Source organism: Pyricularia oryzae, chromosome 5 (genome assembly GCF_000002495.2).
Source record: "Pyricularia oryzae 70-15 chromosome 5, whole genome shotgun sequence".
Taxonomy (NCBI): Eukaryota; Fungi; Ascomycota; class Sordariomycetes; order Magnaporthales; family Pyriculariaceae; genus Pyricularia; species Pyricularia oryzae.
In genome coordinates this window covers 2,535,361-2,563,055 of record NC_017852.1, presented here as the reverse complement: position 1 = coordinate 2,563,055, position 27,695 = coordinate 2,535,361, and the positions used below count along the sequence as shown (strand labels likewise).

Sequence of the window (27,695 nt, the reverse complement as noted above, 5' to 3'; positions counted from 1 at the left end):
ACAGCGAAGAACATGAAGAGAGAGAGAGGGGAAAAAAAAAAAAAAAAAAAAAGACGAGGATAAAGGGGGAAAGCTTTCGAAAGAAGAACATGCTCCACTAATCAGGTACTCTAGGGGCTTTTAGCAGGGGAATCCCAAGCTGTCAAGTTGACGCCGGCACTGGCCTGCACATGCCATTCCCACTAGCTGACAGGGCTACTTTAGGCTCCGCCTTTTGTACGCATACAACTTCACAAGGCCAGAAGGAGGATGGCCAGGGTTTTGATAACACCTATCTGGGTACCTAAGTATGCTTACTAGGTCATGTGTGACTTGAATCTCCAAGACTATAGAAAAAGAGCCCCCACGCAGTAAGACAGCTCGGTCGCAGATAATGGAATAGGCTTCGAATAACAAAAGGGAACCAATAGGCCGGTGCTCTTTTTCTTATTGTTGTATTGACGTGGCGCTCTCGGGCCGTCGGAGCGCTTCGATTGAAAGCAAGGGTGGCTCCGGTTAAGCGGGGCTGGTTTGCGAAGCGATTACTGCGTTTGGATTGGCAACGGGAGCCAGTGGGGGTATGGCAAGTGGTCACTTTCCCCATTTTATGCCATAGTCTGATAGAAATTGTGGCACTTTTATGTTTTGGTATGCGCACGATCCTCCGCTACGGTCCCAACGACTAGACTAGTTCCTAATACAACCAACGTTAAAAGGCTCTATTTTGAGCTTGACAACGACCCTATGTACGTTAGCTGCCTAGGAACATTGCGATGCCGGTTTCTCCCTTGCATACTACAAACAAGCAAGCATATTGGTGCCCACATTGCCTGGCTACTAGTAAGGAGCCTCTCCACTTAAGTCACCCTAGTAGGCTTGCTAGCCCAGCAAGGCAAGGCAACCCGAAGGTGTCTTGTCTACCATAGAGATGGCTTGTTTTTTTCCCCCTCAGCGTCGCAGAAGTGGCGTCGGAGCCTTTCGCTTTCGCTTCGAAATCTCATGTTCCACACATTACGACAAATCGAGTGAGGAGCTTGCCAAAGGAGGGTGGAGGACCATCAGCCCGCAGTCATATTTTAATTTGCCTATATTCACCAAGCCCAACCTGTTTACTGTGTTGCGTGGTGGGTGTGTGCACTTTCCAGCCCAATGCCTAAGGTAGGGGAGGCAGGTAGCAAGTGGGTAAGGTACGTAGGTAGGTACCTAGGTACGCAGGTAGTTAGTTAAATTGGCCCGGCCAAATGGTGGTGCTCTTTAATCGCATGGCCATGGATGGCATCGATCATGCTGCCAGCCTGGCAATGGATGGTGCAAATTCTCATTTTGGTTCCATAAGGTTGGTTGATCGTATCACCTTCCTCGAGCCCGCCTCACTCTGACTGGTCAAACCAAACCCTTACATCCAGAGGGACAGCCCCAAAACTACCTGCACCCAACTCCAAAGTCCGACGACCTGTCAACCCGTACAAGATCCTCATCCCCCGGCTCCCCAGTCTGGCTGTTTGCGCGTCATGTGCCTTCTACCTTTTCTGAAGCATTTTCACTGAGTCTAGGTTAAATCCATCCCAGCCCTCCACGGCAACCCTGGTCGATACTTTTTTTCTTTTGGTTCTTATCATTTTTAATTATTCTCCATATCCATCTCGGATTGTTTATTTACTTCTTCTTCCCCGCCTGTCTCCAGAACTAGCAAGAGGGAAATATTTCTTCTGTCAACCGAAGGCGCGCGCGACCAACGCGCCGGATCGATCTTTTATCTACCGCAAATCTCCAGCTTTGCTCATCTGCCGTGTGTGTCCCCGTTTCCAGACCGCCCGCATTTTCATTCATAATTGAGATCGCGCCTCGCATGATCATCCTCTCCAAACCTGGGGATAAAAGGCACAAACTCGACCGACAACCTATAGGACGTCTCACTGCCTCGGTCTACGTTATGCTCTAGCTGTGCCACAGATATTTACATACAGGCCCACGGTACCCAGGTAGGCTAGATCTTCTTTCTGACCGCCATCGTTACCCACATCCATCCATACCTACACCCGCCCGCCCGCCCGCCCGTCTACGTAGACTTTTGGCCGGGCCGTGCGACAAAGTGGACTTGCAGATATGTCCGGGATTGCAACGTCGTCGCAATGCACCAACAAGAAGCCGGGAACTAACAACCAACAGGTCGAAACACAAACAAAAACAAGAAAAAGGGCCAGCTCCATTCCGGCAGACGGCTCGAGCACATAGTGGAGCTCGCCTGGTTTTGACAAACGCACAAAACACTAGCCGCCCTACAGGGGGCATCCTCCAGAAAGATCTGAACTTCTGAAGCGACGCAGACGACACTAGGGAAGCATTGGCACCCACTTCTCTCATTCTGACACCGGCCGGACTGGCCGAGTTGATGCCTTCGAGAAGACGGCCTTGATCCACCGTGGGCTGTGCCCTTCCTTGCTCTGATCGACTCCGATATTTAGGATCCCCAACTCTCTTCAACACCCACGTCGATACCCACTGCCTCTTCGGAGTTTTTGTCCTTGCCCCCAGCCACTGACTTCACTAGATCTTTGGCAGACCTTGTGTTTGGTCTTTGTTTGCGCTCCACTAGGTTCAAGGGGTCTTGCCCCCCATGCTTCATGGACTGGACTTTGTGAGACTACTTTTCCACCCCCACTCGGATATCGACCCCTCAAGGTTCTGAGATTCTCGGCGACGACGAAACCTTTTATTTCTAGTTCCCGCGGTCTTCAGGACTCGTTCTCGTCATCATCGACATCCTCTGCTTTTGTCTGCACTGCCAAGACCGATGGCTACAATGGTGCAAGAGTTTGGCAACTTTATGCCCGAGTCTACACTGGAATCAACGACGTCTATCCATGCTTGTACGCGCATGCCCTGGGAAGAAGAAGCGAGGTTTACTCATGATCTGCAAAGCAACCCGAACATGCCTTTCAACTCGAGGAATACTTGGCGCCCAGCCAGAATGGTCAGTTGCGAGCCTACCTATCTATGGAATCACATGTGCTCTCTACACCCGACAGACACTGCAAATACGCCTACCCCTCCCTTCTCAAACTTCAGATGCATTCAAGTGAGGATTGGGGAATGTCATGGAGCTGCCCTTATACTTCTGCTCTTTCTTCTGGGTGAACTATCTATCTTGCCACCCAGGATCCAACCGGTCTGATCCGATGGTACCGATAACCATCCGCGCACATCGGCCCCTTGCCTCATCGCTATGGTATACTGCAGCAAAATCCACCGCCAGAAACTAACCATGTCTTTTGCTATGACAGAACGACGACGGTCCCCCTGCGCCCAAAAGACGTCGAGGTTATGGTCATGTCCTCTCGCCTGCAGAGCCAGTCTATCAAGGCTCGGCTTCCTCACCAGTGATGCCCAACACACAGGCACCTGCCATGAACCCCCATAACAACCAATTCATACTCGAGCAAGCCGCGAGGATTCTGCAAGTACCCGTCCCACAGCTATTACAATTGGGCCAAACCCGAGAATCACCCGAGACACCAAGCATTGTCAACCAGGCTGCACTTACCCTTGACGTACCTGTCTCAAGCTTATTCGAGCTTCAAGAGAAGCATAGACACAAGCGTTTACGTGTAGAGACGCAACCCACTACTCCGTCAACGTATGCGGAGAAGGGGGCAGGACTAGGAGGTGGTGTAAAAGCAATGCAGGGGAGCCGGCAGGGCTCAGACGACAGTTCAGAGCACTACTCCTGGGCGGCAATGGCTGCTTCCTCTCAGCCACCAAGTTATCTAGGACTGAGCGGTCCTCGAATAGCTAATGCCTTTGCAGGCTTCCATACATATGACTCGAACGAATCTTACCAGAACAGCCAGGGTGGGTTGGAAATTCACTTTCATGGCATTGCTTCGCATTAGACCAGTGTCGGGAATCACACTTTTGGCTAACTAAATGCATTAGAAGACCATCATGTCCCTGTGACGAGTGCACCTCACTACTACGGGGCAACGCGAGTTACTTCTATGGGAACACCCCCAACGTCTGCCAATCTTCCGAACACACCTCTCACAGGCTATGACAGTGGCACACCTGTTACGCACTTGAACCAGGCTGGACCGGTTGTTTCTGACACGCCTATTATGGTTGATAATAATTACATGGCATCCTTTGCGGCATTGCCATCTCCGCGACATATACCCTTCGACCAGCAAACCGGAAACAAGCCAGTCATGTACTACCAGGGAAATGCAATCAATCCGATGTACTCCAGGCCAGCCCCAAACGACCAGCACACGGCGGCCGTTGTCCCGTTCCACCCGACGGCGCATGTCATGGAAAACGTTTCTAGTTACAGGGCTTACCAAAACAGCCCCGAGACGCAGTCCCCATCAAGCAGCCATACTGGCGCCGCGGATGACGTGCCTCTGGGATATGATGTGTTCCCCGCCTACGTCCCCCAGGCACATCTGGTCGACAGTAGCGGTGCGCCCATAGAGTTTCACAACAGGCCCCAGGACTTTGAGTTGGTATATACCACGCACAGAGCTCCTCCTGCGAAGCGCGGTCCTTTTAAAGATCGTGGGGAGCGGGACTTGACTGCAGAGACAAGGAAGGTCGGCAGCTGCATTAGATGTCGAATGCAGAGAATAAGAGTAAATAAATTAACCCTCCCTTCCTTAGCAAGGCCGTCCCAGAGAGATGACGCCTTCATCTTCCATCTAAGTGGCATGCCTGAAGCTAACAATGCGCTGCGCAGTGTAACATCGACATAAACGACAGAAAGGGCTGTTGTCTAACGTGCAAGAAGGTCGCCAATACGAGCAAAGTCTGGCGTCTTCCTTGTCTACGGCTCAAGATCAACAACATAGTTCTCTCAAAGATAGGCCAAGTTCGAGGCTTTGAGTGGACATCTAGATGGAAAGATAGCACGGTGGCCGATGATATTTCGAGCTGGGCATCCCTAGAAACAAGGACCATCCATGTGACAGAGGGTTTTACAGGAAGCTCAGTTGCACTCCGTGTGCGGCAATTCGTCCCTCAGGCGGGCGATTCGTTGGAGAGATCTTGGGTCGGCCCTGACGGTACCAAGCGTTCCGTCCACATTCCGCATTTTGCCGTGGTTGATATGGACGCAACCAAGGCCGTGTTGGATAAGTACATCAGAAATGGGATATGGGAAATGTGCAAGAAGGTGATTGGGCCTAGCAAGGCTCTCATCTGGAACACTTACGCTCTGGCTTTGAAAAGAGCAAACAGCCCGGCGGTAGACAAGAAGGAGCAGGAACTACTAAAGAGCACACTGGAGCTTTGGATGTCTATTCGCCTGACAACAAACTCGTTCGAGATTGTGGGCGAGGAGACCTTGGGAATGCCGCAAGACATCATGGACGAGACGAGCCCCCTCTGTGGCAAAATCCCGTTACCACCGGTTTTGGGCGCACAGCTCGACTCGATCCTGATTCACCAAATCCAAGCCAAATTCCGACACGATACTCTCGAGCTCCTGCAGAAGATGACGCAAGAAAACAAGGCCAGGACGTGGTTGACGACATACCTGGTGACCTTTATCTTGTTGCACAACATTGCTCTCGTCATCAGGCATGACGCTGGCTACGCTCGCAAGCATGGCATGCAGAGGCGGTTCGCCAGAGAGGATAAAGTCAGGGAGTACTATATGGGTAAGTGAGACGCATAGCGGGCGGGGCTTAGGTCAGGCTTGGCTTGGCCCTCGATGACAACATCCACAACATGCTTGGAGTAGGCTAACGTAGGACAACCTTTTGGATGGGATTAGGAGCAACCACATTGCTGGCGTACTCTCATTATAGGGGCGGGAGCAAGATTTTTGCAAGCGATGTCAGAGATGACGATCTTCGCCTACACTCGGGTGAAGATGGAGCCTCACTAATTGCGTACACGCGAAGATACGCAAAGGACTCTGGTAAGTCTGGCATAAGCGACCTCCTGCCATGGGTGGCTTTTGAGGCCTTGGCATGACTTGGCACCAAATGGCTAACATGATGTTTCTCGCGGCACCACATAGAGTGCGATTGGAAGAACATGCTGCACAACAGCGACATTGAGGATGAATACTTTTTCATTTCTCAATTGTACGAACAGAACTGGATGCCTCGAGAGTGGCCCTTCTGAAGGCGATGAAACAAAGCCCAGCGATGAGAGCGTTACTCCGGCGCGTCATCATCTCCCCCCTTCCGCTCTGCAAGAAAGCTGCAGACGGGATGATTCCATTACGCGGGAAGCGCATAGACAGTTGGATTGATTCAGTCATTCGCACAGTCGCGACGAGCTGCAATCCGGATGCTGCCAACTGCTCCACCTGTCGCCACCCAGCGTAACGACATTGATCCCTGCAACAATGGAATCACCTGGCCGAGAGCGCGCCATCGTTTATCCATCCGCCTAACTTAGCTGAATAACCCAGCAAGCCCAGGTAGGCAAGGATGAACGGCCACGCGACCGATCAGCTTCGATGGAGCTTGAGCTTAGAGCCTCGAGTTTTTGAATCGCAACCCAGCGCATCGACGCTTCCATAGTAGCGCAGATAGCTACGGCCACACTCTTGTCCTCTTTCCAGCATTGTGCAGGCTTGGCCCCAAACATCCTGGGAATAATTCGGTTCTGGGAACCCGCGACTTGAAGATAGCCACCTCGGCAGCTTGCAATCTAGCCCGTGGAAGTCGGCTTATATTTGGTATTGTATTTACCTTAGTTACCGTGCCAAGCCATGTAGAATTCAGAGGATGGGGTAGGAGATGGGGCGGATGAGGTCAACCGCAAGCCGCTTCATGAAAGCAATACAGAGTACCGCACCGGTTTTCGGCCAGCCTTCTTTTTTTTTTTCTTTTTTTTTTTTTTTCTCTGTTGTTATTATCATTTATCTTATGTCGTGTTGTCTTATTCAACCCATGCTCCCGTTACCTTTGCGGAAGGGAATAGTGGGGTCTGATGGAACACCTGAGGCTCCTCGCAGAAGGGAAAGGGAAAAAAAATACCCCAAACCCCGGAAACCCCTCTGATCGCAAGCGCTCTTTTGGTTTTGGTTTTTTTTTTCTATCTATGGTTTTTTTTTCTTCCACGGTAATCCTGGTAGCACAACAACACCTGGGTGTTGACGCATTATCTGATCGGCCATTGCTTCCCCTCCAAATTCGATAGCTTTCTTAGCTTGAGCTTCACTATACTGCATTCGGGAAATAACGCCCGTAACTTTTTTAGGCTACTTTCTTAATTCGTCTCCATATCACACAATCATCTGGCCAAAACCCACCATGCATGCACCGTTTTATTTTATTTCCTGCATTGAGCCCCTCTTAGTGAAAAAAAAGGTCTTGGCTATCTCGACCATTCATGCTTTCGCTGGTATTAAAATATTCTATTATGTGGATCAGTTACATCGCCAAGCGAGGACACGGCCAGTCCTCATCAGATCGGTTCACAGATCCGGGGAGCCGGCCGTCAAGGGCTCTTTCGCTCCACTCTGCACAATCCTAGCTGAGTGAGGGTCGTTGGATCCCGTTCCATGAAAAAGAATGAGAAGAAAAAGCAATATATCTCGATGCTTAAAGGCTTTCCTTCCATGTGTTGCGTTACACTCACGATATCAGGGTCCCCTTCCATGGGTCGGTCCTTAGACAATTTTAAAACCCACCTACGCTTTCCAATCCAAATAACGTTCACCATCGACGGGTGACCTTCATCGCAGCTCAACAAGTACCTGTATGCGCCCGGCCGATATTTACCTTCTAACTAGGCCTACCTACCTGCCTTAATTTGGCTGCCTTTCCAAATTCGATTGACCAGTTAAGCACATACCTGTTGTACCTGCACAGATCACCTCGAGGGAGAGCCGCTCATCGGTCCGGCAAGGTGCACCGCCAGTATCACCTCGTGTCCATTGTCGACCGGGCACACCGGGGCGATTTTGTCTCGTCACGGACTGCGATCTTCTTAGATTCTTTCTCGTCCACTCTTTCCAGGACAAGGCTTCATCGTCGGCTGGCAGTAGCCGCCGTCCCTCAGACCGGTAAAGGGCTGCCTGCCTGCAAACCTGTAGCAAAGCCGCTTATTATCGTGTCGGAGAGGGCCGGTCCTTCCCTTCGGGTATGTGTGTTGAGGATTTTTGGGTTACAGTTGCATATCCGTCACGTTCCCGACAAATAAAAAAGAAAGAAAACCTGTCGAGTCATAGCTTCATACGGGTTACGGCGCTTTTTTTCTATGAAGAGGTGTTACAGCAATGTCTTTCATCATGACTATCTACAATCAATCAATCCATACGTCCATCTGTTATCCTGTTGTACGCGACAATATTTGCTAACCCTCCTCGTTCAGACAAGGTCTGAGGATAAACGGACGCGAAGCAAGACAACTGACGACCGCCACAAACTGCGTCGTCTACTGCTGCAAGTTGTGTTCTTAGGTGCACCCCCTTTGATAATACCTACCTGCCTAATTTTCGTCTACCTACTTTCTTTTTTTGGAGGCACACACAGAGGCCTCTCCTGCCAGTTGCCTTGGCCCTTGTCGTGGTCGTGCCACATTCGCGGGTAGGACTCTCCGTACCTTCCTGGTTCTCGGACAATTACATCTTTACTTCTGCCTTTTCAACACCCCGGCCGCCACATGCAGCGGAAGCACAGCAGGAGCGTTGACGAACAGGGACGGACCATCCTTTTGCTGTTTTTTTTCGACGGCCAAATAGATGGCCTGGCTTGATCAAATTCATGACCGGGACATAAAAGCTCATGCGTCTCGCTGCTTTTGAAGGCCCCTCTGATTTTCTTCAAGACAAGAACATAACAAACTCAATTCAGTCTATTCCCATCGTCAAGTTTTTCCACCATCTTCAACAAATCGTTGCTAGCAACTTTTCTCCTGTTCTTCTGATCAAACCGGAAGTACCTTTCTTTTCTCGTTCAACACGAATACAGTCCCGTGACGACTCTCTCTGTCCACCTGCTTCTGTTCTTGTCGGACTATTTTCTTGATCGTCACGATACATACACACAAGACATAAAATGGCTTCAGTTCAGACTACCCTTCCCCATACCCTGTCACCTGCAGCCGCTGAGCAGGGACAACTCCCGGCTGGCTTCCCTGCTGTCTTGGACAGCAACCTTGCCTGGATCGGCGCCGACTTCAAGAACGCCGAGAGCTATACATATCAACTCACAGACGCTGACATTGCCGAAATCGATGATGCTGTCAAGCACTTCAAGTGTCAGTTGAACCTCAGCATTTCCTGCCAGCATGGGGGCCCATGGGAGAGGCGATTTTGGTTTTGCTAACCCGTGCTTGCCGATACAGCTTTGGATCTCAAGGGAAACCAAGTTACCCGAGACACATTCCCGCTCAAGGCCCTCGGTGCTATCCTCGATGGAGTCTCGGCCGAGATCTACGAAGGCAGAGGCTTCGGCCTCGTCCGCGGTCTTGATGCCCAGAAATACACAACCGAGGACCTGACTCTTATTTACCTGGGTGTCCAGTCTTACGTTGCCGATCAACGCGGCCGTCAAGATGCCAAGGGAAATATGCTGGGTGAGCCTCCTTGTTTTGGACCATCACTCCTACTTGAGCAGCATGCTGAACAACCTTGATGCAGTGCACGTTATTCAGGACCAGACAAACCAGATGGCCGCAAACCACCACCGCCACTCGAACAAAGCCATCGTATGAAACAACAAAGCTTTCCCCATCAGATCAGCAGGCCCACCAAACCTTGTCATGGCTAACAATGAACCTGCATTAGACATTCCACACCGATGAGGACGGAGACGTCATTGGATGGCTGACCCGTGGCCAGGCTGCCCAAGGTGGTAGCAGCGTCATCGCTTCCGCATACGCTATTTACAATCTCCTGGCATCGGAGCATCCGGAACTGATCAACGCCTTGGCATCGCCCTTCACCTTCTCGATTCCCAAGATTGAGCGCCGCCCTGCAATTTTCTACCATGAGGGAAGGCTTATTGTCAACTTTGGCCGCACCCCTCTGATTGGCAGCGAGGCTCACCCTCGCGACCAGAAACTGCCACTCCCGACGGATGAGCAGCTCAGGGCCCTCGATCTTGTCGAGGAGATCGCTCACCGAGTCGAGTTGCGCATCAAGACTCAGCCGGGCGATATTCACTTCATCAACAACATGGCCGTTCTGCACCGCCGTGATGCTTTCACCAACGATGGCACTCAAGCGCAATTCGGACGTCGCCACCTCGTCCGGGTCCGCTGCCGTGACTCTCGTCGTGGCTGGGCCATCCCCAAGGATCTCGAGGCTGCGTGGGACAACGCCTTTTCGATCGACGTGCGCCGCGGAGAGTCTTGGAACCTCGAGCCCAAGTCGGAGCTGTACTTCCCCCTGAGGAAGAACCCCAACTAAAACCCGAAGCCATTTGCGACGCGCAACCTTGGCGACCGACACACCTCTGGGCTTGAGATTTACTCTTCAGTGCTCATCCCTACGACATCTTGTTACGATGATTGGAAGAGATTTTTTTGGTAGCTTGCCGTGTTTCATGTTTATGTACTTCTCCATGCTGGCCCCTGGCTGAAGTACAGTACACGCACGCTACGGCCGGGGCATTGGGGAGAGGAGTAAAAGTCTAGTGTTTTCCTTTTGCGGCAATGGTTTATCTGCAACGGTTTCTTAAGATTTTGTACCGCTCACAAAAGCAATGTTTCTTTTTTCTCCCTTTTTTTTTGGTCACGCACGGTGGGGAATGAATGGTAAGGAGTCTGTTGGTAGTACATGTACCTATACCCTGTGTTCACGGTTTTCTGATGACATTAAACTTAGTATACTTTAGCATGTCTCTCGTTAGCTTAGCAGCAGGAAAAAAAGGCAAATGTAAACGATTACGACAAAGTTGGGAACTATGGTGAGCATGTGTGTGAGTGTGTGACTAGTCAGTATGCCTCGTTAGTCTCTGCACCACGCAAAGCACAAACCAAACACACCTAACCCGTCTTGAAAGCTCCACAGCTACGTTACACCGATTGCGAAGCTTTGGTACGATTTATTTAGTTTTGTGGGACCAAGTTGCCAAGTACCATACATGGTGCACAGCCAAGTCAAGCAAGCACACACTGGTATTCACGAATGGGTGTGCAGCGGGGCTTCCTGGTTGCCCAATGGAGTCTAAGGTGGTTTTCTGCTTTTGCGTAGAATTGTTTTCCTTTTGCTTCGGACGGGTGTGTTCTACTTGTTTTCTCCGCTATGGTTGGGCCGAAATATCTAGTATCCGTAAATCGGCGGCGGTTTATGACCAGGGTAGATGCACGCAGCCGGAGTAGGCGAAGGAGACAGAAAAAAAAAAAAAAAAAAAAAAAAACGGACAACGTGGGAAAGGAGAAATAAAGAACCCAGGTGAAAACAAAAGCAACTTGTTCAAGATTGAGTAAGTTTACCTGCCGCTGAGCATGTTCCGATAACCGGGTTGAGGAGCTATGAATGTCCCTAAAGGGCTAGCCACACCCGGCTTCACCGTGGTTCAGCTTGTACGAAACGACCTTGGCCGAAGAAGCAGTGATGTTGCTGCTGCTTGCTACCACCGCTATCAACCAACCAACCCTACAGAAAATCATACCTAACGACCTTGACGGATACGTAAGGTCGTTAGGTAGGTGGGGGAGTTACCTAGAGTCTGGTAGATGCTACGTGCAGTCACTGTAGTACTACTTTGATACCAAGGCATGCAAAATGGCGAAATATTTGCGCAGTTGTGCTCTGCTTTGCTTGGATCAACCAAACGACTGATACGATGGGCCCTGCCCGCAGGTGCGGCTGAAAACCAAAACTTGATGTGGTGGGATTTTTTATTCTATTTTTTTTTTTTAAAAAAAAAAAAAACAAATTGTCGGTCGCAGAACACCCAACTTTCGACAATCTCTCCATCACTAATCATTCGTCGAATGGCATGACCAAGAAGTGATATAAGCGCATGCTTCTCTTGGGCTTCCGTGAATTTATTCTTGGATTCTTTAATTTCTTTTACTTTGCCTTGTTTCTTTGCTTTTTCCCCATCTCTTTGATTCTTGCGAACTTGCCCCGGCTTTACCTAACCTTTCCAACAAAGCTCCACCGGAGCGGTTGAGGTCGACAGGGGTTGCTGCAGGTGGACTTGTGGAATGTGGGTGGGATGGAGAAAACAAGGTGGGTCTACGGTGTACGGCAAGTTAGAGGCACGAGACAGAAAAAAACAGTCGACAAGTCAGCATGCATCAGCATCGTTGTGGGAACTCGATTCCCACTACTGTATGCAGAGTCGCATCCCGAAATATCTATCTATACGCTCTTTGTTTTTCTTTTTCTTCTTGAAGAATTTCAATCACCTATCCGGATGCAAGACGTACCACAGCCACATACGCACACATATGCGGCGCAAGCAGATGTAACTGGTGGCCACCTCCTTTAGTGAAATGCTTTCGAGGAAGGAAAGAAACAAACATGGAAACAAAAATCGGCGCATATCAGATGGCAGATGCTGGAAATAGAATGGGCGGGGAATTATAAAAAGAAAAAAGAAGAGACTTGAAGAAAAGAAGAAGATGGCTCGATACCAAGAAGTAAGCGACATCCCTTGTTTCTATGCTGCGGGCCGAGCCACTGAACTAGCTTTACATCATATTCGAATGGATGATTCGAGGTGTTTAATTCTGGATTGATTGGATTATATCTTGCCAACATCCATCTTGGCCAAGAGCTTTTTTTTTTTCTTTTTTTTTTCCTGATCACATGCCTGTTTGCCACGCAGTGCACCAGGAACCGGAACAAAAAGAACAAAAAAGAAATCAACGTCGGTGAGACCGAATCGGCGATCCCGGTTAAAACTCAAGATAAACTTCTGATCTTTAAGTGTCGCTCACTGCTAGATTGAGCATAGGTGAAGAAAGAAGCTAATGGCGGCGGAAATAAGCAGGTAAAAAAAAAGATAGAAGAAAAAGAAAATCGACATCAAAAAAAGAGGTCAACCGTCAAGGGTTGCAATGGCCCCCGCCCCGGCTATGACTGCGCATATGCCGGATCACGAAGCCGTCGTGATCCTTGTGGGCCACATCACACCACAGGGCAGCCCGCATGTTCAGTACAGTATATGGTACGGGTATGTCTCTTGTCCTTGTTCTCCCCCTGCTCGATGCCGCGAGGGTATGTGTTTTGCCAATCACGCACTGCGGTTTTTCTATGCGCGCATTGCGGTGCTGAGTACCGGTACGGAGTGCTATGTTGCTGCATATCTTGGCCAAATGGGGGATTTCAAGGTTGTGCCGCTTCTTGGCTACAGACGAGGAGAGGATAAAAACACAGTTCTCCATGAGACAGACCGTCGACATGGGCAGAGTCTCTCTGTTCGACGGTGGGCAATATACCGCCGTCCAGATTTTCACATCTGGGCGCTGTTGTCGTTGTTGCTGCAGCTGCTGACCTGCGCCGCTTGTGCGTGCTGCCATCGTCAGACGGAAACACAGCCCTGTCGCCAATCTTTCATCCAATGTTGGCATTGTCTTTGTCTGGCGCATTGCTAGCTCTCACCCACATGGCCCAAATGCGACTTGCGGGACCGTCCAGGCTTGGCCAAGGGGTCTTTCACTTTATCTCCTTTTTTTCTTTGTTTCTTTTTCCCCCTTTTCCCCCCCCCCCTCGAGGACTGCTCCGTACTTTACGCTATAATGTCCTTTACTTGATCAGGACTGGTAGATCCGGAAAGTGCCCCTACCTTCACGCATGCCTTGTCCACTTGGCCTTCGAAACGACGAATCTGGTTCTAATCTAGACTAGTCTAGTCTAGTCTAGTATAGGGACTGCGCATGTATTACCCACCGCTTTCCTCTCTGGTATAAATCATAGACTATAGATTGATTCCCCGTTGCCAAGCCCCAGCCGGGATGCCGTACGGCATTGTCCCGCCGGAAGCTGACCGTGTCCATTTCTTCTTTTTTCTGTTTTCTCCTCCTTGCCAGCGGCTATGGGACTTTGAACAAGTTCAAGGCAAGCGACCTTCAAACATATTTCCGTCGGGGACAAAAAAAGACCATCAGCTTCCAGAGCTTTTTTTTTTTTTTTTCAACACACCTTCAAGCTAGGCTCAACAACATGCGACAGCCACGTACTCTCAAGACATGCAGTGCTTCCCGGTATTCACTATCTCCCGCCATGGCGCGCATTGCGATTGGGGTTTTTCTTTTCTATAGCACATGCCGGCTTTGCAGGCCTTCTCTTACGTTTTTGGTTCCCTCCACCCCTTCGGCTCTACAAGGAAATGCAGTCAGCCGTGGGGGATCAAAGAAACATACGTTTACCAAGTATCCGGAGCAAAATAGCCGCCCTCAAATGTGGGCCGCTTCTCCTCCCCGAATAGCACCCGTCCCACCTACCCCGACTGTAGATCCACGGGCAAAACGTCATGTTTGGCTTGATGATGCTACGCATGTGGACAGTATCCATGTGGCCATACGGAGTACATGACATGACATGACATGCAACCCTTTTTTTTTCTGGATTGTGTAGCATTGGGCTTTGTGACGGGTGTACATCTGGCGGCCCGATGTATGTTCCTGATGCTCAAGTCGCACATGATAACAACTGACATCTCCTTTTTTTTGGTATCTTCTTGGGAGAGACTTGCGCGACCCAGAAGCATCAACATTTCGTCTTGAGATAACCAACGCAGCAGGCTGCAGCATTGTGCTCCACATGGCACACTGAGGTGCTTTACTGATGGCGTTTTCTTTGGAGGCAGTGATATGCAGGCGCAAGTAGGCGCATATGAATAAGGACGAGTGATGATTGACAATCTGTCCGGGTTACCCTTTCTCAACAAAACTATAATTTACTCTCCACGACGTTGAAAACAAATTCCACGAGTGCCAATTCTTTGCTTCTAAGAAGGCTCAATCTCACGTATCACAGCATTCTGCCATCAGAATTATTTTAGCCACCCCTCCTCCTTTTTTTTCCTCGGCCCAATCAGCTCAAAACAAGAGATCGGCAAAGGAAGGGATGCGGGCACTTGCCTTATGCATATTTCGTTTCCCTTGGGTCAAAAGGGGTCTAGACCTAGGATTTGACATGGTTCAATACTCTTGTCAACACACTCTTGTGCGCAAATACGCAAAGCGGCCATAAATCCCATTGGACGTCGATAGGCAACCTCCCTAGAGGACTTTTCTTTTTTTCCTTTTTTTTTCTGCGTTCCCCAACGTGGAAGGAAGCCGCAGTGGGCTAATGAGAGAATAACATGGTTGTTCTTGTCCTTTTTTCTTGGTCATTGTGGCTGGCATTGGCAAAATGCAATCGAACCTTCCCCTTGATTTGCTACAAGCGCCGAAAAAAAGAGAAGTATCCAGAGATCCGAGGGCCCGAAACCATCCTAGGTCGAAGAAAAACGCCAGCATATTGAACTATACTAAACGATATATACGTACACCGAGTACTAGCGACGTTACAGCGCGTCTGGCGCACCTCGGATGGCTATCCTCTGGTTGGCTGTGGCCATGTCAAAAACGATGCCAAGAATACGAACATGCTTCGTAGCAACGAGTGAAAAAAACCGCGGCTGGCGAGGCTGCCTGCAGTTGACAGTCACCGTTCTGCCCCCTTTTTTCTATTTGTCCAGAAAAGCCCACTGTTGGTAAATGTGATCACATTCCTCGATGGGGCCCCTGTAATCTCCATTAGAGGAAGCTACTTTAGGGATTTTTCTTCCTTGTGGCTGCGGTCCCGAGTTCGGTTCCGGGGAATTTTTGCGTTTTTTTACCCGTTTCCAGGGGGGTAAACAGCGAAGCGATATACGGATGATGGCTTGGCCCTGCGACTTTTTTTTGGTCGAGCTGCTGACATGTCCGTGCCGGTCTTGGCCCGTGGCCTTGCACTCGGGAGAAAGAAGGAAAAAAAGGTCTTTTGAACATGCGAAAGAAAGAGAGAAAAAAAAAAAAAAAGACTGGTCTCGACTATCGTCACTATCACATGGGAGGGAGCCTTACCGCTGTCAAAAGCTTGCTTCTCCGACACGTCTCATACGGAGTACAGCAGGATATTGCCCTCTATGCAATTGGTGGGTCTCATTATTTGTTCATGGTGAATCTGGTATGACGACCGTGATGATTCATTTGAGTTTCTGGCGATAATATGTCTTTTTTTTTTCTTTTTCCCACAACATAATCTTTCTCGAAACTGTATTCCACTGCACTAAAAAAATAACAAGACGAGATAGCATTTGGTATAGTTCGTTTTTTTTTTTTTTTTGCAAAACTAGGATACTGAATTAGAGGGGGCCAAAAAGTCCGACTCCGCGAACCGGTTAGTCTTTTCCCGGGTGCTTGCATGGCATTTCGACGCAATACGGTAATTCAGCAAACCGCTTTCACGCCCCGCGAGAAGAAAATGCTCCCTGACTGGCCCGCCCATCCATACCAGACAGTGGCCGCTTGCACGCCGGGCCGCAGGAGAAATTTGGGACGGTAAAGGGACGCGAGTAGGGATGGGAGCCAGCCGCTGTATCGAGAATATTATAGTCTTGGCGCTTGAGGAGGGAGCAAAAGGTCCGTCTCTGTTGCGTAAGAGAGGGTGGGGGAGCGGCGCTTGAAGAGGGCTGCCGCTGTTGGGGTTGGTTGCTATCTTGCAGATATGGAGGTTGTCTATTTATTCCATTTGGTCGTGTGCGGGTGGCTTACTGATCCAGACAATAAAAAAAAGGCCATCTCTGAGGGTTTGTATGTCTTGATGTGATATCTCGAAACCGGTCAGATCATTCCTCGAACGGGCGTTTAGCCAGGTTCCAATCAGTGTCGTTGCGGTTCTGCCTATAGGAAAGCAGGAAAAAGAAAAAGACTGTGATGATGCTGTGTAACCCTTCAGGACGGTCCTTGGGAGCTGAAGAGAGGCTCCGGCCGGCTGCATGTCCATACAAACCACGGTCGCGAGACCTGAAAAAGGTCAATCCGGTATCGTCACTGTTGTGCAAGGTTTGCTTGAAAGGGATAGATAGTATCAATGAAGGCTCACATATAGCCTTATCGGTCAAGCGGCGTAACTGGAAGACTTGCTCGTTCAGAGGGAATGATCTGCATATTGTCGCAAGTAGATCGAGATTCTTATTGCAGCCTAGTTTATATTTCTTATTTTGTGATTACTATGCAGCTGGGTATATATGCCGTTGATATCGCATCAGTTAGCAAGATACTACTTACTATTATGGCTGATGGATCATTTTAATCCCAATGCCAATAATTTGTGACTTTTGTATTCTAGAACTAGTTCTAGTACGTAGACGCAGCGAGGTCAGTCCCACCCATTTAGGTGTGTCCGGGAATTTCTTTGGCCGACCTGTCTGGAAGTCGATTGTTGGTGACGAGGAGACTTGTTCCTACAGACGACCGACAAAGCCAAGGCATCAGCCACGTCCCCCCCGTTCCCAACCGCATAGTAGACCTGTAGGCTTGGTGGCCATGTGTCCTCATGTGTGGAGAGCGAACCGCATCCATGGCTGCGTCAGCCATGAAGAGGATCCTTCTGCCTGCTGTCTGTCTTTGATGGGGCTTGAAGCATGGGTGTTAAATCGTGATATGAATCAGCAATCCGTTTTACTCAATGTGATATTATCGCGCCTCCTGAAACTTCCGAATCAATGTTGCGAAGCAGTATAGTCGAGTCAGGATGTTACCAAAGTGTGCACTAGCGGGCTACCAGTGCTTTTTGCCTTGTTTTTCTGATCGGTCATATCTGTCCTGGATAAGAAGCTTCGTGACTTTGCCGGCCGACTTGTTTGCTGGCTCTTTGTCAAGTCACGGACCAGGCCATGTCACGACATCAGTACAGTACACGTTCATTACAGTATACACTCAGGTAGACTACTAGTATTGATGTCCATCAAGTCTCAAGATGTTGTTGCATACCGAAGGTCTTGAGTGCCAAGGGATAACGATACTCATGAGAGCATCTGGATGACAAACCCTTCCTGGCTCTTCCCAGCTTCTTCGCAAGTGTTCATACTCAGGGCCGCCATATGTCATCATCTCTGGCCCGTCCCAGCCCGTGCCAAGTCATCCGGTTCTGCATGTGTCTGCTCAGTATATCGACCCCTGAAAGGTGGTCGACCGGTCGACCAACTTGGAAGAGGGCCGGCATCAACTCCCCACATGGCAATGTAGGGGACTCGTAACAAAGTTTGGATATCCAGATCATACCCAAGTCGGATTGGCTTCCCGGACGAATACTCCCAAGATGCCGCAAATACCAATGGATTGGCTCAAGCCTTTATGGAGATGCTGCTCGCGAGATTGTAGCACAAGAGGAGGAACTCAGTGCTTGGCCGATGCATCCAAATCTTTGCCCTCTGCGCCGCACGTTCGATGCACTCCAAAACTCCATGTCGCCCCTCCCTTTTAAAAATGGCTCAAGAGTTGGACCACGGTCTCCAAGCACACCCACTGCAGCGATTGCGAACCCAAACTCTCTCCTATCGACGACTGGGGTCGTTTAAGAAGTAACCGTAGGCTGTATATGCCATTTTTCCCGGTCTGGTAACTATGGCCAAGGGCTGCCTTGGATGATGCCTTGACTTTGAGCCTTGATGCAAAGATGGGTTGGCTGACTTGGCAGAGGCAGCAACTGCCACGTATATCGACTGCCAGATAGCCTCGTCCCATCAAATTTATTTCAGCCTATCGCTGCGTATATAACCCTGATGCCGGCAACAAGCCAGCCAAGCTCATCCTTGCCAACGGGCGTCCTGTGGTCAAACAAGCGCGGGTGCAAACGGGGCTGAAACCAACTCAACCCATCCATTGCCCCGAACTATCCGTTGGCTGACTGGGTTCGAGGCACGGGGATGGCCCTTGTATATTGATTCATCTCGAACCTCACAAAGAAGCTCGACTGAACTGGACTCCTTTTTGTTCATCCAATTCAAGGACCTGCCTGCGTGCAATTCCTACAAGAGTTAAACCGTTGGGCGGTGCGAATCGCTCATTTGGGTATTATTACACTAACAAGAAGGGAAAATTGAGCGCTAATCGCCGAATAATGCTCACATAGACCAGCTTGGACTTGAGGGTTTGTGTTGGCTCGGCAATAGTCATTAATTGCCAAAGCTCGTCTGGATCACTGTCCCCCAAGGAATATCAAGAATACAGCGCCATTCAGTCATGGCGATGACGACGACGACCGAATCAGTACGATCCAGTTTTTAAAAAGAGAAATATCTATCCCTTCGACAAATAAGAAAACATCGACAGTGGTTTATCTGTGAATAAAGACAAGAAGTAAGAAACATGACTGGCGCCTCAATTTATTCAGAGGAACGGTCAACTGACTTGGGCTTTTCCGAGTCGTGCTGTGCATGAGCATCGTTGGGAACTGCCGGTGTGTGCCTCACACTCCCAACACCATTGATGATGTTGTCGTGAATGGTCTGGTGCCCCTCGATCCCCAGTTGTGGCACGACGGCATGTCCATCCTCCTTGGGGTCCCTCTCCGCAGGAGTCCAGGCAAGGTAGTCCCGGCGGACCTCGACGTAGTCGTAGGCGAACTCTCCGTGCTGATCGTCATCCATGCCGAGCAGTTCGGCCTTCTCGTCGGCACGGAGCTTGAGACCAGGAATCATGTCGATGATCTTGGCCAGGATCGCAGAGACGACAAACGAGTAGGCCGAGGCGGCGACGATGAATGCAATCTGGATGTAGAGCTGCTTGTAGTTCTGGTTCAGGAAACCACCCGTGACGAGGCCGGTGTTGACACCGTCGAGACCAATGATGTAGTCGGCCGCGAAGAAGCCGTTGAAGAAGAGGCCGACAACGCCACCGATGTAATGCTCGGCGAACACGTCGAGGGAGTCGTCGATGCGGAGGAGGAATTTGACTAAGAAAAAAAAAGCAATGCAAGTCAGCTTGAGGCTCTAGTGTGGAATCCAGCACGTGCACGCAATGCCATGCAATGATTAGATGGCGGTGTAGTGGGAGGGATGGCGGCTTACCCTTTGTGCCAAAGTTGCAGCAGACACCAGTCACAACACCCAGCACAATACTAGCCCACGGAGGAATGAAGCCGGAAGCTGGTGTCGCTGCAACGAGTCCCGAAATGGTTCCCGAACACCAACCGACAAGTGACCATTTCTTGGCCAGACGGAAGTCGAGAAGGGTCCAGGTCATGGCTGCAAACATGGCGGTCAAACAAGTGTTCCAGCAGGCCATAGCGGCGCGAAGGTTAGCTCCAAATGCGGAGCCGCCGTTGAATCCCAACCAGCCGAACCAAAGGAGGATAGTTCCGAGAGTGATGAGCGAGATGTTGTGCGGGCGGAAGTTCAGCATCATCTTCTCATTGCGGCGTCCGAGGACCCACGAGTAGGCCAGCGCAGACATTCCGGAACCGATCTCGACGGGGCCACCACCGGCGTAGTCGAGCACGCCGTACTTGAAGGCCCAGCCATTGGCATTCCAAACCCAATGGGCCAGAGGGCAGTAGACAATGGTGGCCCAAAAGAAAGTGAAGACCATGGCGGGGACGACACGACCGCGCTCAGCCGTGGCTCCGATCACCAGGGCTGCGGTGACACCGCAGAACTGCATCTGGTAGAACGAGTAGAGTAGCTCGGGGATAAGCGGCGACCCTTGCGAGGGCTTTCCGAGGGTGTTCATGAGGCCGAATTTGCTGAGGTCGCCGATGAAACCGTTTGTCGTCGAGGTGCTGAAGGCCAGGGAATAACCCCAAAAGTACCACTGGAAAATGACCACGCTAAAGGACATCATGACCACCCATATCAAAGACAGAGCAGACTTCCTCCTGGCCAAACCCGAGTAGAGGAAGGCGATCCCGGGTATCATGATGAGGACCAAACACGAGGAGACCAGGATGAAGGCCTGGTCTCCGGATTGGTACCATTGGTTCAGATTTTCGGTGGCTAAAGACCCAGGCAGCTGGTCAGTTGGCTGATCGAGGCTATAACACGTGTGTACGAGGATCGATTTCCACGGGGAAGTTCGCGAGACTAACCGGAGTTACCACCTGTCTCGGCATTGGTGCCGTTCTGCTCAAGATTATTTCAGTTAGTCACTCGAACACTCATTCCAGTTCACCAAAAGACTGAAGCTAATGTGAGCTCACAAATTCGGCCGGGGCCCCTATCCACGAGTACGACATGGTGTACTTCAGCAGAAGGGTCGAGCGGAATGCTCTGTGACTGCTGGACCGGAGGAGCCTATCTTGTGCACGCCAATTGCTGAGGTTCGGATGACGTTTTTCTCCCCTAGTATCGGCTTGTGGAAGTGCTAGGATGTGGCTCCGATTGGAACTCGACACGTCAAGTAGCGGACAGGTCAAGGACTAAATAGGGCAAAGACGTGACGGAAGGGAGGATGCATGCGCGATATACTTATATGTGGCTCGACGCAACTCACGCGACAGACCGGGGAGGCATGGGGGTTACAAATAGAAGGACAAGCAAAACCCCTGTCTCTCTGGCTGGTCTCAGTCTATGACTTATTGCAGATAAGTGGCCCAAATCATGAAGTGTATGCAGCGGGCAGACCTAGCGCGTGGGAGAGGAGAAAAAAAAAAAGGACCAAGCCAGCAGAAGCAGTCCACGACGGGAAAGCAGGGCCATGGTGCCAATCAACAAATGAATTCCCCGAAGGGGGTGTCACCAACTGGGGAACCCCAGTGCTAGGGTCCTTGCTTTGCCATTCTTGGTTCGACGGCTGAAAGTCGTCGCGGCCGCCGGGTTCGGCATCAGCAGAATCGAGTTTGCAAGTAGCAAACGACGTACAGGCTATGCGAATCCTTGTCATGTTGGTTCCAGCCTCCCTAGGCATCCCGCGCTAGAACTAAGGTGGCGCCACCGGGGTCGGTGGGTTGTGTGGTTGTTAAACCCTGGGCTGAGTTAGTTAGGTCAAGTCACCTTATCAGGGACGGTCGGGTTCGCGGGGTGCAGGCTGGCTTTTAGGCACATGCCCAATGACGGGGGTGCCTTTCCGCGGTAATTACCTGTGGAAATGACAAAAAACTCCATCTCATAGTTGGACACGGTATGGCCCAAGTTTGATAGTAAAATACGATGTGGGCTGCAGCATAATTGGACCACCTCCATCAACTCAACAGGGTTTTCCAATAAAGGTTTGAATGCCTCAAGGTTGCATGCAGTTGCAGCATCGGAGAATCGGACGGAAATCGGTGCTTGTAGACATTCTTTCTCTTGGCTGATGGCTTCTTTGCCCTATTGAGAACATTCTCAAGATATGCCACGGCTTCTGCTCATGTCTGGAAAAGCTTAGTCCCGATAGGCATGCACACTTCACATCTGCGATAGCAACCAAGAGACCTGTCAAGCTGTGCTGTACCGGTAATGGTACAGGCGGGTGTTTGGGCTGGGTTGGGTGCGTGCCCAACCAGAAGCGAGATGCTGGCGCAGCGGAGGCACCGTGACGTACCGGTGGTGCGGGTAGCTATCTTTGTCCCTAGGGTCGGTAAATGGTTCCTGCCAAGTGGAGTCGTAGATAGGTACATATTGCTAGACCCATACTTAACAGGCTAGCAAGACTTGCAAGACTAGGCACGTCGGATGCATGCGAGAGCAAGACAGGGCGATAGAGGCGTTCAGATGCCACTGCCCCCACTGCATCCCGAGCCTTGGCTCGATCCTTTTTCCCCTTTACCGGTATATGTGGACAGAAAAGTACTTCAGCCTTTCAGCTGCCTCTTGAGACATGGAGGGCTGCCACACGACTGACTGTCATGAGTCTGCCTTGGGATTTTTGAGGCTTTCGGCAAAGGCTGGGCAGGCTATGTGCGCGGATAGGTAGGCACAATCAAAAGCATAAACACTCGTCGATCCATACCTGGGTCGATCCCTGCAAGGTATGGATCGCTCAGAGCTACCTGTAACCTAGGTGATTAGTCGACTTATCGGCCGGTGTTGGAGTCGTGGGATTTGTTGAGACGTAAAAAAGTGTTACACGCAGAGCTGACAGATGGAACGAGCAAAAGTTTGTCATAGTAGAGATAGGGCTTGCGAGCTGCAAACTACCGGGAAAACGCGGGGAGCGGGGCCCACACTTCCTTTCGGCATCTTTGTTCGCGCTTTCCATTCAAATTTTGTTAGCAAAACTCTGTTGAAATTTTATTTGTGCAAGAATCATTCACTCATTGCGCAGCATTAAAAGCAGTCATGTCTGCCTGCTGCTGTTGACAGCCGATCACTCTACTTTCCGAGTGCCATCAATATTATGATTAACTCTCAGCACGCAAAACAGGACCTACTCGTAGAGGTGAGGTAGGTACATTACTTAGCACCGACAACCATCGCCGGACATTTTATTTTGCTCACGCGACAGACACAGCTCGATGCATCAACAAAGTTAATTGCTTCGTATACGGAGTAATCCATCATATTAAGCATCTAAAGGCACTCCTCATAACTGTCACATTATTTCTCAATTGGGAATCTCTTTGGGGCGCAAGCCAAAGCAAAGCCTCACTCGTTTCGTCAAGACTCCCACGGATTGTTTACTTCTTTCAGCCTCCAACAGGAATTCCAAGCATCATTGATCTAAAGTGGATCAAGCCGATGACGGAAAGGCTAGTCCGGGGTTCTGCTATCTCTACGCCAAGAGATAACGACTGTCTTCTTATCTTTCGAGCGAGTCCAGCCAATCACAACCAATGTAACAAAAAAAACACAAGTCATGTCTAGCCCAACTGATTGCTGCGTTCTGTTTTCGTGCTCTCTCCCTATCTTGGTGGCTTGCGTCCACCCGGGATGCTACCACCAGGCGAGCCAAGACCTTGCGCAAACCTGGGGCCTGCAGCGCTCCTTCGTACTTTGGTGCAATAATTACCATCAGAAATGTGCATCTGCTTTGTATGGAATTTTTGTGGTTTTGAAACTGGCCGCTTGGTGCCTGTTGGCTATACACACCTAGGTAAACCGTAGAATTCCTGGGCTTGCAATCGCTTACCTTCTTTGCCAGTTAAAATAGGAGCTCGTTCTAGCAGATCGCTGCCTGCTAGTTATTCTATTTATGGCGTTGGTTTTTCTGTTGGACCGGGCTGGCCCACTACTGTAGGCGCAACAAGCCTCCATGTCAGTGTTTGCCAAGATCTTGTCACGATCGCTGGAGCCATCGAAAAAGAAAAGAAGTCCACATGGAAGCATGTGCTTCGATGCAAGCAGGGCAATGTCAATGAATCGCCGCGGACATAAAAAAGTGCCCTTACAATAAAACAGCAAGTGTATACCCTCTATACCAGGCTTGCACGAACTAGGTTTACCTGTGTAGCTACTTTGCTTACTCTAACCTCCATGCTAAATTAGTTCTGCGCAAACGGCACAATACTTTGCCGCCATGCAGTCTTTTGGTTTTGGTTAGGTACGGTTTCACAGGCCGTCTTGCCCATTAAACATAGCGCCCGAGTCACGTGCACCGAAGCTTGGATGACCGCCACGATTAAGCAAGGCACATGGGTGGCTTGGCGCTTCGGCTCAATTCAACGTGTTTTTGTTTGGCGTGGCAACCAAAGTTTTTTGACGCCGCATCCCTTTCAACGACGCGAATAAATGTCTTGAAGGTTTAGGCACAATTGCGTATTGTACTGGGCTGTAGTTTGGACAGGCAGTTTTCCGACAGCTGCAATGGCTGTGTTCTCTGGCAACAACCCGAGGCCAGCCTCGGCCGCTGAGTACCAGCGGCTCGGCGATTCTGGCGATGCCGAGGACGATTATGATGGCCCACCTGGCCCGAAGATGCTCCCCGTCGGCCCCGCTCCGCCCCGGACATCCAGGAAAACCCTCACGGCCGCTGTTGTTGGATTCATAGCCGTGTGCTTCTTAGCTTGGTTTGCCACCAGCAAACGGCTCTTGTTTGCAACAACCTCCACGGGGTCCCGCTGCCCCTGCGAACCCGACCCCGATGTGCCTCAGTACTTCCGTACGTCGCCGGAGCTGTGGGCTGGACCGACAGCTACGGGCAAGGCACCTTTTCTGCAGCAGACCGTCACTTTTGACCCCACTGCTACCTATGTCCCCAATGCTCCCTTGCAGACTGCCATACCCATCCAGGGCATGGGGTCGGGGAACAAGAGCATATTTCAGATGATGGGCCATTTATCTCCATATTCACCTTCGCCGGGATTCGGCGTTCGAGAGTATCCCCTCCCTGCCGGTGCAGAGATTGTCCAAGTGCAGGTCTGTTGTTTCTTCTACTTTTTTTTCTCTTTCTTCGAATCCCTGCCTCTCTCGAAAGGGAGGTTCAATTAAATGCAAAATATCCTCGCACCTAGCATGCTGGATAAAAATTGAAACTCAACTAACGTTGTCCTAACAAGATGCTCTCTCGACATGGGTCCCGCTACCCTACTTCAAACTCAGACGTAGCTGCATTGGGCAAACATATCAGTAATGCCAAGAAGGACAAGTCCTTCAAGGCTTCTGGGCCATTGTCTTTTTTGAACGACTGGGAATATCAGTTGGGACACGAGATTCTCGTGCCAAGAGGCCGACAGGAACTCTTTGATTCTGGTAGGCGCATACCCGTCCTCATTCACTGTGGGTGTGTTCCGCTTTGCTAACCCGCCCTCAAGGAATTCTACATGCGTACAACTATGGCAGGCTCTACAATCCGAATAGCAAGATCATAGTGCGCACAACAACCCAGGACCGAATGCTCAAGTCTGCCGAGTACTTCATGGCCGGTTTCTTTGGGCTAGAATGGTATGCATCTACCGGTCAGACTCGGTCTCCCCAAAAGTTCTAAGAATATGGTTTCGCTTGGATATTGACCTTCGCAGGCCTCGGAACGCCACAATCGAGGTAATCATTGAGGAAGCGGGCTTCAACAATTCTCTCGCCGGTTATCTCAACTGCCCGTCCGGTGCAGGGCAGCACGTCGGAGATGACGCGCGCAAGATCTGGGTCAGCAACTATCTGCAGAATGGTAAGAACATTAAACCCCCCAGGATTCTGTGAGTGCTGCAGACTAACTGCGTTATTCAACTGTCCAGCTACTGCGCGGATTCAAACCATGATCGAGGGTTATCATTGGACTATAGAAGACACTTACGCCGCACAAAATATGTGCCCGTACGAGACGGTAAGCATCAACTCTACCGATGCCCCCCTGGCTACCGCTGCTGACATGGTTCAAACTCGTGTCAAAGGTGGCATATGGATTCAGTCGCTTTTGTGACCTGTTCAACTACGAAGAATGGATTGGGTTTGGCTACTCGATCGATCTGTGGTTCGCCGGCATCAGTGGCTTCCAATCACCCATAGGAGTAAGTCAATACTCGATACTTGTTCCGACTCGAAGTGTGTTGTGCTGCAGCTGACATGCCTCAAGAGAGCCCTGGGCATTGGATACCAGCAGGAGGTGGTCGCTCGTCTGAAGAACCACACCTTGGGATATTCAGGCTCCCAGATCAACGTTACACTGGACAACAACACCGAGACCTTTCCTCTCAACCAGACCCTATACTTTGACTTCTCCCACGACACAAACATCATGGCGATCCTGACTGCTTTTGGGCTGAGGCAGTTTGCTCATCTTATGCAGCCAACAACACACCCTGGGGAGCACAACCTGACCGTGGCCAATCTCACCCCCTTTGGTGCAAGACTTGACATTGAGATTATCAAGACACCCAAGCCAGTGAAGCCGGACCGTTCGGGCTATATGGTCAACGGCGGCGAGACCAAATATGTGCACTTTGTGCTCAACCAGCGCACCCTGCCGTTGGGCTGGAGCCTTCCGGAGTGCGACGTGTCGCGGGTAGATGGCTGGTGCGAGCTTGGGGCCTTTCTGTCTGCACAGGACAAGATGCCTGCTCGTGCTAGGTTTGATTATGCATGCTTTGGCTCGTACGACCCGGGTCCTTACGGGTCGGTGATGGATGGGGCGCCGCCTTAGGCAGGCTTTGGCTGTTGCGGGGTTTTCTTGGATTACTGTATACATATTGATCACGACACCAGCGGTCTTGGAATGGTGGCGTTTTGGCAGCAAGCATTACGGCCCAGTCCAGGCCCCGAGGAGTGATTGTTGTAAGACTTTGTTCGGATAAAATAAAGTGTGACAGTCTAGAAGCTCACCATTTTTGGCCTCTCATTTGAAGTTCCCAGCTAATGTACCACCTGTTATGAGAATATTACGTCTGACAACCACTATAATCCACTCAATTGTCCCGCCAAACCTGGATTGCTGGGGCAGGACAAGGCGGCAATTTATGTGGGCAGCCGACCCATGAAGCCCGGGATGGCGATATCCGGATTCTCAAAGGATTGACCGGGGAACGGGACGCCATGCTCGGTGAGGGGTCTCATTCACGCTCAGTGATTCTGATGGTTTGATGCCAAGAGTAAGATCATCCCCATGGCCTGGACGTTGTCGACGACAGCTATGCATACCAGGCCGAACGGAATTAAGCTGTACGCAGGCGGTAAATTATTAGCTGAAGCTGAGTGACAATCTACAAATGACGGCATCCAACAAGAGCGCGCCGTTGCATGTCGCACGAGGCACACGAGAACCGCATGGAATTCTCGGTCTCACAAAGTCGTTCCATGTATTTTGCAGACTTTTTGTTCCGAGTTTTACCCACGAGATCAGGTTTTTGGAACGGTCCAGGCAACGGGTGTCAGCACAGAATAAAGCAGCGAAGAAAAACACAGAAGACCTTGACAACGGGACTTGAACCAACAGGAAGGACGACCCGACATGAAGCGGAGGAGATCACAGGAATCCTGTAA

The 27,695-nt window shown here is 50.5% G+C and overlaps 4 protein-coding genes across 5 annotated transcripts; 3 read left to right on the top strand and 1 right to left on the bottom strand.

The window, feature by feature from the left end:
- The first annotated feature begins 1,265 nt into the window (after positions 1-1,265).
- MGG_11561 (uncharacterized protein) lies at positions 1,266-7,256 on the top strand. The gene is made up of 7 exons (XM_003718469.1): positions 1,266-1,961; positions 2,149-2,953; positions 3,264-3,831; positions 3,916-4,607; positions 4,712-5,633; positions 5,750-5,896; positions 5,999-7,256. The coding sequence occupies exons 2-7, from the start codon at positions 2,774-2,776 to the stop codon at positions 6,103-6,105; spliced, it is 2,616 nt and encodes an 871-aa protein (XP_003718517.1). The 5' UTR covers positions 1,266-1,961; positions 2,149-2,773; the 3' UTR covers positions 6,106-7,256.
- A 183-nt stretch (positions 7,257-7,439) lies between these two features.
- On the top strand, positions 7,440-10,827 carry MGG_11560 (taurine catabolism dioxygenase TauD). The gene is made up of 5 exons (XM_003718468.1): positions 7,440-8,076; positions 8,308-9,195; positions 9,283-9,513; positions 9,578-9,645; positions 9,725-10,827. The coding sequence occupies exons 2-5, from the start codon at positions 8,994-8,996 to the stop codon at positions 10,346-10,348; spliced, it is 1,125 nt and encodes a 374-aa protein (XP_003718516.1). The 5' UTR covers positions 7,440-8,076; positions 8,308-8,993; the 3' UTR covers positions 10,349-10,827.
- Positions 10,828-18,834: 8,007 nt separating this feature from the next.
- On the bottom strand, positions 18,835-21,757 carry MGG_00537. 2 transcript variants are annotated; one of them, XM_003718466.1, is made up of 5 exons: positions 21,065-21,757; positions 20,954-20,987; positions 19,938-20,861; positions 19,279-19,822; positions 18,835-19,208 (listed from the first exon to the last, which is right to left on the bottom strand). In XM_003718466.1, exons 1-5 carry the CDS (start codon positions 21,098-21,100, stop codon positions 19,205-19,207), a joined length of 1,542 nt encoding a protein of 513 aa, XP_003718514.1. In that variant the 5' UTR covers positions 21,101-21,757; the 3' UTR covers positions 18,835-19,204. The 2 variants fall into 2 exon arrangements, with proteins under 2 accessions (XP_003718514.1, XP_003718515.1); XM_003718467.1 differs by having other exon boundaries at positions 18,835-19,822.
- Positions 21,758-24,412: 2,655 nt separating this feature from the next.
- MGG_00538 (acid phosphatase) lies at positions 24,413-27,051 on the top strand. Its single transcript, XM_003718465.1, has 7 exons — positions 24,413-25,139; positions 25,280-25,472; positions 25,535-25,664; positions 25,742-25,887; positions 25,955-26,043; positions 26,111-26,227; positions 26,293-27,051. Exons 1-7 carry the CDS (start codon positions 24,588-24,590, stop codon positions 26,857-26,859), a joined length of 1,794 nt encoding a protein of 597 aa, XP_003718513.1. The 5' UTR covers positions 24,413-24,587; the 3' UTR covers positions 26,860-27,051.
- Positions 27,052-27,695: the final 644 nt, after the last annotated feature.

Excerpts from the sequence above, each read along its gene's own strand:
- MGG_11561 (XM_003718469.1), top strand. The coding sequence starts at position 2,774 with ATGGCTACAATGGTGCAAGAGTTTGGCAACTTTATGCCCGAGTCTACA. Across the intron at positions 5,634-5,749 it reads AGTCAGGGAGTACTATATGG|GAGCAACCACATTGCTGGCG; the intron begins GTAAGTGAGACG and ends GGATGGGATTAG. Across the intron at positions 5,897-5,998 it reads AAGATACGCAAAGGACTCTG|AGTGCGATTGGAAGAACATG; the intron begins GTAAGTCTGGCA and ends GGCACCACATAG.
- MGG_11560 (XM_003718468.1), top strand. The coding sequence starts at position 8,994 with ATGGCTTCAGTTCAGACTACCCTTCCCCATACCCTGTCACCTGCAGCC. Across the intron at positions 9,514-9,577 it reads TGCCAAGGGAAATATGCTGG|TGCACGTTATTCAGGACCAG; the intron begins GTGAGCCTCCTT and ends ACCTTGATGCAG. Across the intron at positions 9,646-9,724 it reads GCCACTCGAACAAAGCCATC|ACATTCCACACCGATGAGGA; the intron begins GTATGAAACAAC and ends AACCTGCATTAG.
- MGG_00537 (XM_003718467.1), bottom strand. The coding sequence starts at position 21,100 with ATGTCGTACTCGTGGATAGGGGCCCCGGCCGAATTT. Across the intron at positions 20,862-20,953 it reads CGAGACAGGTGGTAACTCCG|CCACCGAAAATCTGAACCAA; the intron begins GTTAGTCTCGCG and ends CTGGGTCTTTAG. Across the intron at positions 19,823-19,937 it reads CTGCAACTTTGGCACAAAGG|TCAAATTCCTCCTCCGCATC; the intron begins GTAAGCCGCCAT and ends TTTTTTTCTTAG.
- MGG_00538 (XM_003718465.1), top strand. The coding sequence starts at position 24,588 with ATGGCTGTGTTCTCTGGCAACAACCCGAGGCCAGCCTCGGCCGCTGAG. Across the intron at positions 25,140-25,279 it reads CAGAGATTGTCCAAGTGCAG|ATGCTCTCTCGACATGGGTC; the intron begins GTCTGTTGTTTC and ends TGTCCTAACAAG. Across the intron at positions 25,665-25,741 it reads GGTTTCTTTGGGCTAGAATG|GCCTCGGAACGCCACAATCG; the intron begins GTATGCATCTAC and ends TGACCTTCGCAG.